Source organism: Ornithodoros turicata, chromosome 5 (genome assembly GCF_037126465.1).
Source record: "Ornithodoros turicata isolate Travis chromosome 5, ASM3712646v1, whole genome shotgun sequence".
Lineage (NCBI taxonomy): Eukaryota > Metazoa > Arthropoda > Arachnida > Ixodida > Argasidae > Ornithodoros > Ornithodoros turicata.
The window spans coordinates 9,822,072-9,835,188 of record NC_088205.1 but is presented as its reverse complement, the minus strand read 5'-3'; the positions used below and the strand labels follow the sequence as shown (position 1 = coordinate 9,835,188).

The following is a 13,117-nucleotide window of genomic DNA, read 5'->3' as shown; positions in this document are numbered from 1 at the left end:
GCCTACCTCTGTGAGGCGAGCTCTTTCGTTACCACCACCGATTTAACCACAACCCTCCTACATCGCCCTGACACCCCCGAAAATCTGCAGAGGACCTCCCTAACAACAACTTAAATTTGGACTTTAACTTGGAAAATTGCTGGTGGGGATGTGGGGAATAAAATAACGAGCCCCTTCACAATAACGATCGAAGTCCGATGGTGTCCAGAAATGTCCAAAAGTGTGTAAAATGTCAAATTTGTGACATTGCGCAATATTTCGTCAAAAGCATGTAGAGAGACCCTCGCGGAGCCCCCCCGGAACTCCCCCACCAAAAAAAAAAAGGACGAAATTCTGGGTAAACCACTGTTTAGCACCACCACCGCCATCAGGGACAAGCAATGGTCCAAACATACAGAAAGCACTATAAAGACAGAAAAGCACAATCAGGGCCAGGGTTTCTTACTGGAAACGGTAATGGAAACGTTAAATACCCGAATACCGCAGGGAACGAAACTAAAAACAGAAACAAAATTATTTTCGTTAGTATTATCAAAAGCCGAAACGGAAACGAAATTCAAGGGTGGTAACGACAACGAAAACCGAACTCGCAGAACGTAATCCTCCTTTTCCGTCTCCTTTAGCTTTATGAAGAAATTAAGCAGGAAAAAAAGCAGGGATGGGCATAAATACATTTTTTGAGTATTTAAATATAAATACAAAATACTTTGTTGACAGGGGTATTTAAATACTCTTCATAAATAGTTTTCAACATGAGTATTTAAATACAAAATATAAATACGGTATTTAAATACCGTAACTACTACCATAAATACTGTGAGGAAGATGTCATCTGGAATTACAGAAACAATTATGATCATAAGGATAAATCAGCAAGAAAGAATAGCATTTATTTGTTAGATTATCATGGCGATTTTAATATTAGAAATTTCTCAAAGACTGCTTCTTTTAGGCATCTTCTGTTCGGCCGTACAATCGGATTCGCAAAGGAGAACAGCATCTGCACAGGTGCCGATGAACAAATGCTTGTATTAAATTTGACGAAGATGCTTCGTAGAACAATGTAATCGGGTAGTCACGACCGTTGTCCGCAACAACAGTGAAAAACTCGCCATCTAAAATGGTTTGTCGCATGCGCATGCTAGCGCAAACCCGACATAATTGCGCCCCAAACTCGCCCTTCTTCCCGAAAGGTCAAATGCAGGGCAACTTTAAGTTATGAGTCAGTATATTCTGTATTTAAGAGTATTTATCAAGTATTTACAAGAATAAATACCCGAAAACTGGTATTTAAATATAATTATAAATACATTTTTCAAGTCTGTATTTAAATACAAAATATAAATACATGTATTTATATTTTAAACAGTATTTTAATTACAATGTATTTAAATACTGCCCACCCCTGGAAAAAAGTCACTAAAGAAACAAGTAAATTACGCTAGACGTGTTTGAAATGCGGACTTACAGGTTAAGATGGCTTCTATGGCTGAACGTAGAGAAACAGACACTCATGGAACGATCTGACAGCACCAGAGGACACGTGTTTCGCCGTGTTTGCGGCTCCTCAGCTCTTGGTAGCTGGGCATCGTTCGGGATTGGCCCCTGGTTTGCCAATCCCGAACGATGCGCAGCTACCAAGAGCTGACGGGCCGCAAACACGGCGAAACACGTGTCCTCTGGTGCTGTCGCATCGTTCCATGAGTATATATAGATACTCATGGAACGATATAGATAACAGGAACATGAGCTCTGCGGATTCGAAACTGTGGGATTTCGGGATCCCCCCGCGACTACAACCAGGAACATGCAGAACTGTCGACAGGATGAGCAGAGCTTCACGCGAGTTTGAGCGTAGACAGTATACACTCCCGCCTGTATTATGACTGTGTCATAGCTGACAAGGATTGGTTGAATGGTGTAGTGAGCAACGTGCTGTTGACTGGACATGCATCATTCTATATGGGGATGTCACTCAGACTTATTTACCGTAATTGTAAAAGAAGGAAAACGTTAATCTTCTGTGCAACATTCAAAAGAGAACTGATGGCCCATTACATCATCATGCTAAATGCATGTGTGTGTATGTGTTATTTAGAACTGGAAACGTGTATTTAGTAGATTTTGTATGTAAGAGCCTAGGACACGTGATGTGATATCCTGTACGAGTACATCCACAATCCAGAACGGCTGCGACGATGTCTGTTATCTGTATCTGTGATTCCCGTACAAGTGAGGCCGAAGTCCGGAAAGGAAGTCTGCTCAGGAAAGCACAGGCTGCGCAGGAAGGCCGGTTTGTTTTATTTTCATGAACAGTGCTCTGTTCGGTGAAGTAGCAGAATGAACCTCATAAAATGACACTTGTTTAATATAAGCAAGTTGAAGCTTGTGGTCGCTCCTTACACAAATGATGAATTTATGAATATATAAGCTCCGGCTATTTTTTTCCCTAGTATACTTCACTGGCTTTGCATTGGGCTTTCAGTGGTGAGTTAGCTCACCCTGACGGGAGGAATCACGTGTTACGTGACCTTCTGACGCCGTCCGCTCAAACGTTGGCTGCCTGCGTACTGCTGATGAAGCCCAAGAAGGCCGAAACAGCTGTCCAGTACTGGCATGCGAACGTTTGATTTAGAAGCATATATATATATATATATATATATGAATACAAGGGGTGTTACGCGGGAAAGGGCACGTTCCACTATTGTTGCACCAACCAGCTAAATGACAAAACATGGCGTGCTGAAAAGAAAGTGGTGCAAGAAGAAATATGGACGAAGAAAAAAAGTTTGCCATGGAAAACACTGTGCACGATAGTCCAATCAGACGTTGCGAAAAGACGTTTTTTTTTCTATAATCAAACTAAAACTCGGCGTTTGCAAACACACATGCAACAATCAGCTCATTGTTTATTAAAGAAATCAAAGTAGAGACTTTAGAGAAAAAAAAAAATAGTGAGTGTGGCGTTGTAGAGGATGTAGAACACATCCTTCTCAGATGTCAGAAGTACGTCGATGCTCGAAGGGCATTAGAGACAAGCCTCTCTCGTTTGGACTCCCGAGCCTTCGACATCACGAAACTATTAGGTCCTCCTTCGTCCGACAAGACGCTAAGGGCACTTGAAGACTTTTTGCATGCAACCGGGCTTATGGACATCCTATGACACTGTGAATGTGTGATGTGTCCTGTGTGTGCCCCCGGTGATTCCGCCACTTTACTCTAACTTGGGCGCAGCTCTTGAACTTTTGACCTACATGTTGAACTCAATTATAATCTCTGTTCGTCTCTGGACATCATCCTTTTGCGTTTTCATCATCTCATCATCAGATTGAACTTTCTGTATTAAGTGTACTGGGGTAGCCAGTTTGACTTCGTCGAAACTTACATCCCCATTTTTTTCTTTATTCACATCACATCACATCACATCACAAAAAAAATATATATAGGCTTCGGTGTTGCTATGCGACATCGCTACACCACTTCCACTGGCTGGAACGCAAGTGACCAAGGATCGGCAATGCCTTGTTGCATTACACGTTAAACCAAATGGTACACGTGCGATGCTTGCTCAGCTCAACAAACCAGCGACAGCCTCAACCACAGCCTCCATAAACAGAGCGTTGTGCACATCTCTGTCACGTATCAACTCTATACATACCAGCAGGGTACCCTCGATGACATATGGCTCCATTTCGCTTCTCTTGACGATGCAACCCCCTTCACCATGATCGACGTCTTCTGTAGGCCGACGGAATATTTCTGGGTACCGACTACTTACGGGGTCAATCAGGCGCTTCTTCTCCTTTATTTTCTCATTCGGGGGAACCAGAGACATTTTCAACGGTATTATGAAAGGCCAATCCTGATCGGCGTCGTTTGGGCCTGGTCGCAAGGAGAAGTACAAGCAGATTTCCATGTCGGATTCGCTTCTGTCAAACTTGAGCGTAAGACGTACTCGATATCCACCAAGCATGAAAGGCTCGCCCATGATTTTCTGTAGGCTTTCATTCTGAATGTGTCGCATGATGTCTTCTATGGGCCAACAAACTTTGTCGCTCGAAAGGTGGAACGTCTGTGGTGCTACATTCTTCAAACGATTTTGGTGATGAAGCATTCCGGGTAATCCTTTCAAAGAAACTTCGATGTTCGTCATGGTGTTCTTGGACATGCTATTGAATTCGTCTTGCTTTTCAGACACTTGGCCGATTTGAGATGTTTGATTTAATATCGAGCAACTCACCTCTCGCAGACCGTCTCGGGTACTGACTGTGAAGTTGTTGAGACTGTCTTGTAGGGACGCCTGATTATCGGCGAGTTGATTTATCATCCCCTCGATGTTCCTGGCTATCTGAAGAACGTTATCTAGCGTAGAATGACCAGAAGCTGGCGTCGTGTGTCCAGGAGATTCGCCAGATTGGTTCCTTTGCTGAGACACCCTAGCTCTACGTGGATTTTCTTCCGCACATCGACGCTTGTAGTGCTCGAGTATCTCCCGTTGAACAACGGAACTGTTACATTTGGCACAAGTCACCATGTGAAAGTCGCACGCTTCGTGAAAATGTGCCAGTGCATCCGAAAGGTGGCCGACGAACATGCAACCGTTGCCCCTGTTCCAGCAACGAACCTCACGTGTCAGCAACTGCAGCTGGGAAAACTCGATGACATTCGCTTGACTTTCGCTGAAGTGCTTGTCATCCAATGGGCAGACAAAGTCGGAGTTGGCGATACGATCGTAACATGCCTTGCAGAAAACGTGCGAACACCGTAGGACCCGAGCTTCTCTGGGAACCACGGAACACAGATTGCAGCACCGGATTCGTGGAATGGGGGTTGTGAATTCGGTCGGTCGCCAATTCACCTCTTTCGTGAATCCGGAAAGGGTCTTGACGAACGTCACGTTCTCCGTGGCAGCAGTCGCCATTGTTTTTGCGCCCGTATGACTGACCTGGTTGAGAGAGATAGATTACAGAAAGATGCATCGTGTGAGCTCCATACGAACTTCACAAACATTAGGTGGCGCTCTAATCGGAGTAGCATTGCCATTTCCATAATGCACAATATATCGATTATAATTTCAGTGAATCCCTGTTTTGTGAAAACGTGCTATAATATTGTTTGGCAAAGTGCTTAAAATGAAAACAGCGTTTCGCTTCTAGGCATCTTGCCAGGCAAGCTGTGTATCCATAGCAGGTTGAGGAGGAAAGGGGCATTGGACTGTCGCACAGGTAGTATATCTTTTCATATTCCCTCTCCACCGCGTCCCTCACCCAACATTATATAAACTTTAAAATTTCCGTGAGGAGAACTCGAACACATCATGCAATACAGACAGCTTTTTAATTCATGCACCAACCTTCTATTTATTTATTTATTATTTTCTTTTTTTTCTTTTTTTGATGCCCATGACGAGGCTGCCTCAGTGCACAGAGCAACAGGCAAATTAACCCAAAACGTCATTCTACGATGAACAACACTGAATGACGTGTAAATTTACTTCATTATATTATAGCGCCCAACGTTGTATGTGACCCTAATAGTGGACGGCGACAGTACATGGCAAGAAAAAAAAAGTCAACAGCGATAAAAAACAGTCAAGTCTGACAGACAAAATTGCAGGACGATTTATGTTTTATGTGGCGGAAATGCGTTAATATTAAACGTATTCTCTTAATGTAACTGATGACGGCCGCGCACCGACCCACTAACACTATACAGCACTATCCACCTCTATCCACTCCTACCTATCACTCACTGTTATTATCACTAACTATCCCCATTATAACGAACTATCACGAATTAGTATTTATATCATTAACTGCCTTTTTGTTACTATCACTAACCACCAATTACTACTGCATCACTACTCATCATTCATTATTAATCGCCAATCATCACAAATTACCACTATCACCACTACATTACTTCTGTCGACAAAATACCTACAACTGTACCTACTATGTAACTCTACTATCTACTCCACATCTCACATCTCCATTTTTTTCTCCTATCATCATCATCATCATCTATTATCTACTTCTCTTCTCATATCTAACACCCTGAGACAGGCAGTCATGATTTTTCCAACTCGGGGGTTCTAATGTTGTCGCACTAATAAGTAAAATAGCTGTGACTGCAACGAGTGCAGGCATGGGAAAAACAGGATTATATGAGCGGTTTGTGTGGATGGTAAGATAAGATATCGGACAATGTGCACAGCACTGCACGAAGAAAGTGCAGCTCCTTGACACTTTGTGACGCTCTTTGTTTTTTGTGCATTGAGATTTCGCACGTGGACTCTCCTACACTGTTGCTTTCGGTGCCAAGTTTTGTGGTGATGTTTTCATCCATTCCGTTTCAAAGTGTATAGATTCATGTAGTTTCCGTTTCTTTCCTAAATAAGGCGTCCTGGAGTAGCCAGTCCCGAGTGGCTCTAGACTAACATCTCCATTTTTTTTTCTTTTACAAATCAACCAATCAAAGTGCAGCTTCGCAGTCTGTGATGAAAAAGATGGTGTGCATGCTAAATTGGCTTCACAGTCATGAGTAACTGAAGTCATGATGTCGTTTGGTACAAACGTGTAATTGGCGTAAAAATGCCAAAAAGATTGATTGATTGATTTTTAAAAGAAAAAATGGAGATGCCAAAAAGACGTAAGGAAGGAACGTACCGATTATTTGTTTTTGTACAACAAGAACTGATTCCTATGGCATGGGGTTTGCTTTTGTACGGCATCCGTTGAGTATAAATATAATAATGGAAAATTCAAAGAGAGCAAAACGGGAGAACGGAAGTATGCCAACGGAAGCACATCCTTGTGGTTAGTCAAGCAGTAACGCGCTGTTCGAACAAGAGAGCGGCATCATGTGTTGTTTTCCATGCATATAGTGTAAGTGTACTACCTAAGGTCGACGCTTTGGAGACAATTGAAAGTGTCGGACAGTTTACAATGTAAATAGAAGGTCTCAAAACAGAGCTGAAGGACTTTGGTGGGTGTGTTAATTCATCACGAGAAAGGAGAGCGAAAAGGATATCCTTTTCTGAAGAAGACTGGTCAATTGATATTTCGTAGGCGTTCCATGCCTGAAAAAGCGACATATCTACTGAGAGAGTTACTCAAGTTAAGACGCTGCGTCCACTCATGTTCTTGTAATCGAGATGCAAAAACGCATATCGAATACCACATCGTTACTACAATAGCAAGTTTTATTAGACCAGAAGCATAAACGAAGCGAATATAAAAAGGACATTGTGAAATCGAAACAATAAGATGTCAACCACGTGACAGAAATTATGCGATTGCCTCATCAAAAATGACAAGTTTCCCGAACCGTTATCGTGAACGCATCACGATCCACCACACACCCCTAGAAATCCCCCCCCCCCGCCCCCCTACAAGTCATAACACCAAAACCCTTGCCGCTAAGCAACACTGTCCCCGCAGCCGCATCTGGTCGTCGTCCACCTCCGCAGACGTCCACAGTCTCTAATCAAGTACACCGATTCAGTCTGTCACCGACTGTTAACACGGCATTAAAAAGCATATGACAGTAAACTTACTCAGCAGTAAGGCTTGACGTGGCTGCGCCTACAACGAACAATTCGCTCGACGAGGAAACCGCTGCCATAAACATCTACACCTACACTCTGCTGTGCATGAGTAAGAGAGCGTCACGTGCCTAGTCACGTGGTTTTGATAACGCAACGGGAGGGCAATTCTCGTCCGTCGCACGAAGGCTCAGGCACGCAGCCAAGAAGGCAGGATATGACTCTTCTCACGTTTCGAATGTCGACGCTGTTTGTGTGTTCGATTGAACAGGAATGCTTTGCTGTGTCGATTCTGTTTGCAAATGTTGCTTTCACAATATGGGTGTTCCTTGATCGGAAACCGTCTCTTTGAATCAAAGCAGCGTTTCGTATTGATGAACTTGTGCGGGAAGTTGAGCACGAAAACAGTCACACGGGCATTGCTCAGTGCGGACCCCAATGAAACCGGTTGAAGAGGATACATTACTCAGTGCGGTGTAACATTTCATAAGTGTGGAGTTCCGTGCATTTCTCTGATCAGTGCTTGTTACTTGTCTTGCCCACTCGCTTTGCATTGTTTAAAAGTAATGCCACGTTAGACATTTCTTTTTCTTTTTTTCATGGTTTAAGTTTGATGTGAGCAGAAATCACGACTACATTTCTGGTCATACATAGTTCATTCCGTTCCATTTCTCGTGATTACGTTGAATTACAAATCCAAGCAGAATAACGAAATAAAAGATACAGATTGCTTGCAGGTGGGCATTCAATGCGGAGTACCGCTTAGCACAGGTCTATTTACGAAAACGCGCACCTCCAGTGTATTGCATTTTATCTGTGGCGGTCATGCGCCTGCTTCTTTGTATAGGCCTGCTCTTGTTACCCATACCGTTATCGTTTTGCACGCCTCTTATCACTGGCCGTACGTAGCCACGCGTACTTCATGCTAGCGTCTACATGTACGTTACCTTGCATGCAGCACTGGAAGCAGCAATCGTGCATTCTTCAGGCTGTTTTTTTTTTAATTCGTTACAGATTTTTTAATAGAAAGTTATGAAAGCAACACAACCATTTTTGTCATTTAGTTATACGCCAGGTGAAAGCATGATACTCGATACTCATAAGCTACTGTATGACTTTTTACCTAAAATTAATTTCTGAACATTTTAATGAGGGTTTTCGGATAAAAGTGAGACAGCAGAGTGGGAGAAACCGAATCATGATTGAAAGCTATTGTATCTTTCTAAAATCCTGTAACGAACAAAAAAGGCACCCTGTATATCGGCGATGAAGTGCCCTGTTGGGACGGTACAAGTTGTCCTCCGAGATGGCTTTGGTGTAATTTGCTTTCTGCAAGCAACCTAACCGAACAGGTGTTCAATAGGTGTAAATACGACGGGCGTGTTCAAGTCAAACCGGGACTTGTCTCCTGCTGAGATAAGTGTACAAATCGCTCGCGCTACTTCTTTTTCGTCATTTTCACACGCGACAGGCCTCCGCGTTCACCACGTGGTGGTCTGTGCAAAACAGAAGACACGTGCTGGACAAGATGGCCGACAACGAGGTGAGCGCGCACATCGAACAGCGAATTGTCATGAAATTTCTCGTGAATGAAGGCGTAAAGTCATCTGAAATTCACAGAAGACTTCAGGCTCAGTATGGCCACGATACACTTAGCCGCAGCAAAGCGTTTGAGTGCTGCAAACGGTTCCGAGACGGCCGTACATCTGTGCAGGACGATCCCGGCCAGGGCGGCTCAGAGCCCAGTTTCAGAGTTCCTGAGAACATCCAACTTGTGGAGCGCCTGACCCTCAAGAACCGACGGATAACATGTCTCGAAGTGGCTCGAAAGACGGACCTTTCTGTGGGAACGTTGAACACTATCATTCATGAAGACCTCCAGTTTCGAAAAGCCGGGCCTCATCACCAAATGAGTCCTCCTCCTACAGGACAATGCACGCTAGCATACCGCACATCTCACGACAGGCACCTTACAGGAACTTGGCTGGGAGTTGCTGCCACATCCCCCTGACAGTCCAGACCTCGCCCCCAGCCATTTCTATCTCTTCGGTCCACTGAAGGCGTTCCTTGGGGGCTTCCACTTCAGCTGCGACGACGAGGTCAAGAATGCGGTCTGATCATGGCTGCTACGCGCCGGTAAGGATTTCTACGCTGCTGGCATCCAAGCCCTCGTGAAACGCTGGGACAAGTGCATTAGTGCAGCTGGAGATTACGTTGAAAAATAAAACTAATTTCTCGCCTCTAAGTTCATTTTACTTTTGCCAAAAATGAAAAATCCCGGTTTGACTTGAACGCCCCTCCTATATTACGTCTCCTTCGTAAGGTCTTACTTAACCCACGCGACGTTCAGGTTTTTACCGATTTAGCTTACAGTCGTCTTCATCGCTTAACGGCGTTGAAGGTTACTTTTTTTCGAATTCGCTTGATAATGTGCATGTGGCCATTGTTGTGTATCAGTGGCATTTCGGTTTTAGCGTCCGCTATTTTTGAGTTTTTACTTCACGGCTTTGACGCTGTTTTTCTGCATGCACATGAAATACGGGCGTGAGATAATTTCTTTTGTTTTTTTCGATTGCTATCGGTAGCAACGTCTGCACTCAATACATCCTATACATAACTACTCCGTTCTTTAGCGACGTTAACAAGAAGCCTGTGTGCATATACATAACCACAAATAGGTCAGAAACAACATCCTGATCACATGGTATATATCTGTATGGTATGGTCGCATGGTATGGGGTGGATATTGTGGTGTCGCGCAGGGACGATAGCGCGCGAGTGTAGGAAGCCCCATGGGCATCGCTATCAATAAAGGATTCTGGAATGGGATGTCTGGCTGAGCGGACACAACAGATATATCTGCGTGGGATAGAATAAACTTTCAGCTGTGTTTGAGACTCAGGGTTCGTTATGAAGGTCAATTATCACTAGCTCGCCTGCTTCCTTGCCGCTCTTTATGATCACATGGGTTCGGTATATATCAACCGGCTGTTGATTGTACCCTTTCAGTCTGGTCGAGTGCATAACTTGAATAAGTTGGCTGCAGTGAACGACATCAGCGTGCCCAAGGGTGATTTTGAGCGTGGACAAGACCCACCCACCTGAGGAGATAAAAGTAGGTTTTCAGCGTGGGTAGCGTGCCTGGCTGTCGTAAGGTGACGCCTCTTTAGGAAGCATAACACACCCTGAAACAGCGCCGCTAGTGGTGGAAAGGTGAATGTATAATGACCGCTATGATTATAGAGAGTCCACGCTATGGGATGAGGTCTTGTCGTGCAGCTTAGCTGTCGTTGCAACGAGCGATGATGAAGCGGGCTCGTTTTGGGCCATTCTACCGCTGTAGGGGCTGTTTAGTTAAGTGACTAAGTGCTCGTGCGCAAAATGAGAGCAACGCCTATTTGTGTTAATGTCGGAAGGAGGGTATTATTTGGAAATGGGGCTATATCGCTTTGCAGATGTTTCTATCGCCTTTGTATGGAGCAGCGTACGTCGGCGACCGCGCGTACCAGTTTCACAACATCGGCGTGTACTCCGAGACAGCATAAGGGCTGCAGTGGCGGACGTATATCTCCGAAGTATAGCAGATTAATTTCGAAACCATTAAAACGTACAGGATACACGTCGCATTCTTGATGGATATCTTCTCTGGGGTCTGAGAGGGTAGCGCGCCATTTGTATTTATCGGGAAGTGTCATAGCAGCATAGATTGAAAAGTTACCCGTTACGAGTTAAGTTACCGTGTGAAAAATGTAACTAAGTTAATAACGAAGTTCTTCAGCCTCAAATGTAACTCGCAGTTACGGAGTTACTTAAAAAAAAAGAACGAGTTACTTCTAAGTTACGTGGGACACAAAATAGCACTACACAGGTGCAGCGCGCGTGAGCAGTTGAGTTACACATTGAGTTGCCTGCGGAGGAGCGCAACACGCTTAGATCCTTGTCGGTTATATCCAACAATCCGAACGCTTTGCATCTTACTCCCTGTGAGCGCACCATGGTTCAGCTTCATTTCAATGGTACCGGTTCTTACTTCCTGGATAGAATGCTGTCACTGATTGAATATCACGTTTTATGGCATAAAATGCCATGAAAGAACCGGAGAGAAAGCAAGAAAATAAGTGGACGTGAGTGAAAAGCGAATTCAAAGTATCTTGGAACCTAGCTTAAGTTACTTTGGCGAAGTTACCTGAAAAAGAAACGAGTTCCTCCGAAAGTTACTACGGCGCAAAAGTACCGAGTTAAGTTACAAGGTACAAAAAAAGAAAAAAAAAGGAACCTCGAACTCTGCATTGCGGCGCGTGGGAGACCTGTGATTGCCACGGCGTGTACATTTCATTCTGCTTGTCTTCGACGAATATTGAGCCGTAACCGGGACCGAACGGGCCTCTCGGTAAAATGTGCGTGTCCCCACGCATCTGTCACTGGTTGAGAAAATAGGAACTTGACCCGTTGCGTTACAGGTGCTTCCACTTTAACTAAGATGCACTCGGATGCGATAATGCTCGGAGGCAGTCCGAAGGCGCAAAAGTGCAGATCCCACGCGGGATCTGGAAACGAGGGGGGGAAAGTGTGGCAGCTCCGGAGATGGATCGGGCGAGAGTGGCAGTCTTTTAAGCGCTACAAGGTATTCTCGTTGCCTTTAATGTGGTTCTGCTGTAGTCGGGAGGAGCCGCCGTTTTACTAGACCGGCGAATCTCAAGATGAAGGCCCCAGAGGGCGACACCGGGTTCGATAACATTGCCGCTTGGACGCCTTTGAAGATGCCTAAAACGGTTTTGTTTCCACGAGCAGTCTGTTTAAAAGAGAGGTCGTTCTAACAAGTACGCTGTATCGGTGCCCGTTAGATTGATGTACTAATGGGAACCATGGTAGTGTAGGGGAGTTGATGACATCCTGTTTGCGGTTTCATCTGACGTTGGTGTTTGGTGTGGTGCGATACTTTATGTCGCTATATGCTCACACTCTTGAATAACGTAATATTTTAATGTGTGTGGACGATAGTTTATCAAGTCGTAGATGTCTTCCCTGGATGCAGAGGAAATTATACAGAAAGAGACCGTCAACATATTACCTTCAGAAGTGACTTCACCTTCACTATTCTACGGCTAGAAGGCATTCACAAGTAGTTTGCAACTAGATAGGAGTACATATCAACCTAGTTTGTGCATGTGCACCAAATTGGGGGGGTGGGGGTGGAATAAAGAACCCTGCAACCTGCTGTTGGAGATCTTGGTTTTTCGCGAATATATTTTCCTAAATTCGGGTCTGGAGAAAAGAAAAGAAAAATACATAATATCTCTAGACAGGCGAAAAGCAGAAGTGCAGTAATTGAAGTGTATAACACAGTATGTGTACAGTAACGCGTCACATGTTCATAACACAGCGTATTGGATAAGCACATCTAGCTTTTTACTTCACCGTGTTCTAGGAGGTCACCATGCTCATACACGGGGACCTGCATGACATAGCTCGTTTGCTTCCGTATTATTTCCTGACTCTACTTTCCTGACAGGACACTGTGTCCGTACGTGTTGTACGGAAAGCAGCCACAAGAAATATCTATTGGTGCAT

General features: G+C 44.4%; 1 protein-coding gene and 1 long non-coding RNA gene across 6 annotated transcripts in view; one reads left to right on the top strand and one right to left on the bottom strand.

Moving 5' to 3' along the window:
- The window catches only part of LOC135393985 (uncharacterized), a 416,022-nt gene that overhangs the window by 11,034 nt on the left and 391,871 nt on the right, over nucleotides 1-13,117 (top strand). The window lies entirely within an intron of this gene.
- LOC135393979 (uncharacterized) lies at nucleotides 2,890-7,643 on the bottom strand. Its single transcript, XM_064624391.1, has 2 exons — nucleotides 7,559-7,643; nucleotides 2,890-4,945 (listed from the first exon to the last, which is right to left on the bottom strand). Exon 2 carries the CDS (start codon nucleotides 4,919-4,921, stop codon nucleotides 3,569-3,571), a length of 1,353 nt encoding a protein of 450 aa, XP_064480461.1. The 5' UTR covers nucleotides 4,922-4,945; nucleotides 7,559-7,643; the 3' UTR covers nucleotides 2,890-3,568.

Bases quoted from the DNA above. Each gene is read 5' to 3' on its own strand.
- LOC135393979 (XM_064624391.1), bottom strand. From the start codon at position 4,921: ATGGCGACTGCTGCCACGGAGAACGTGACGTTCGTCAAGACCCTTTCC.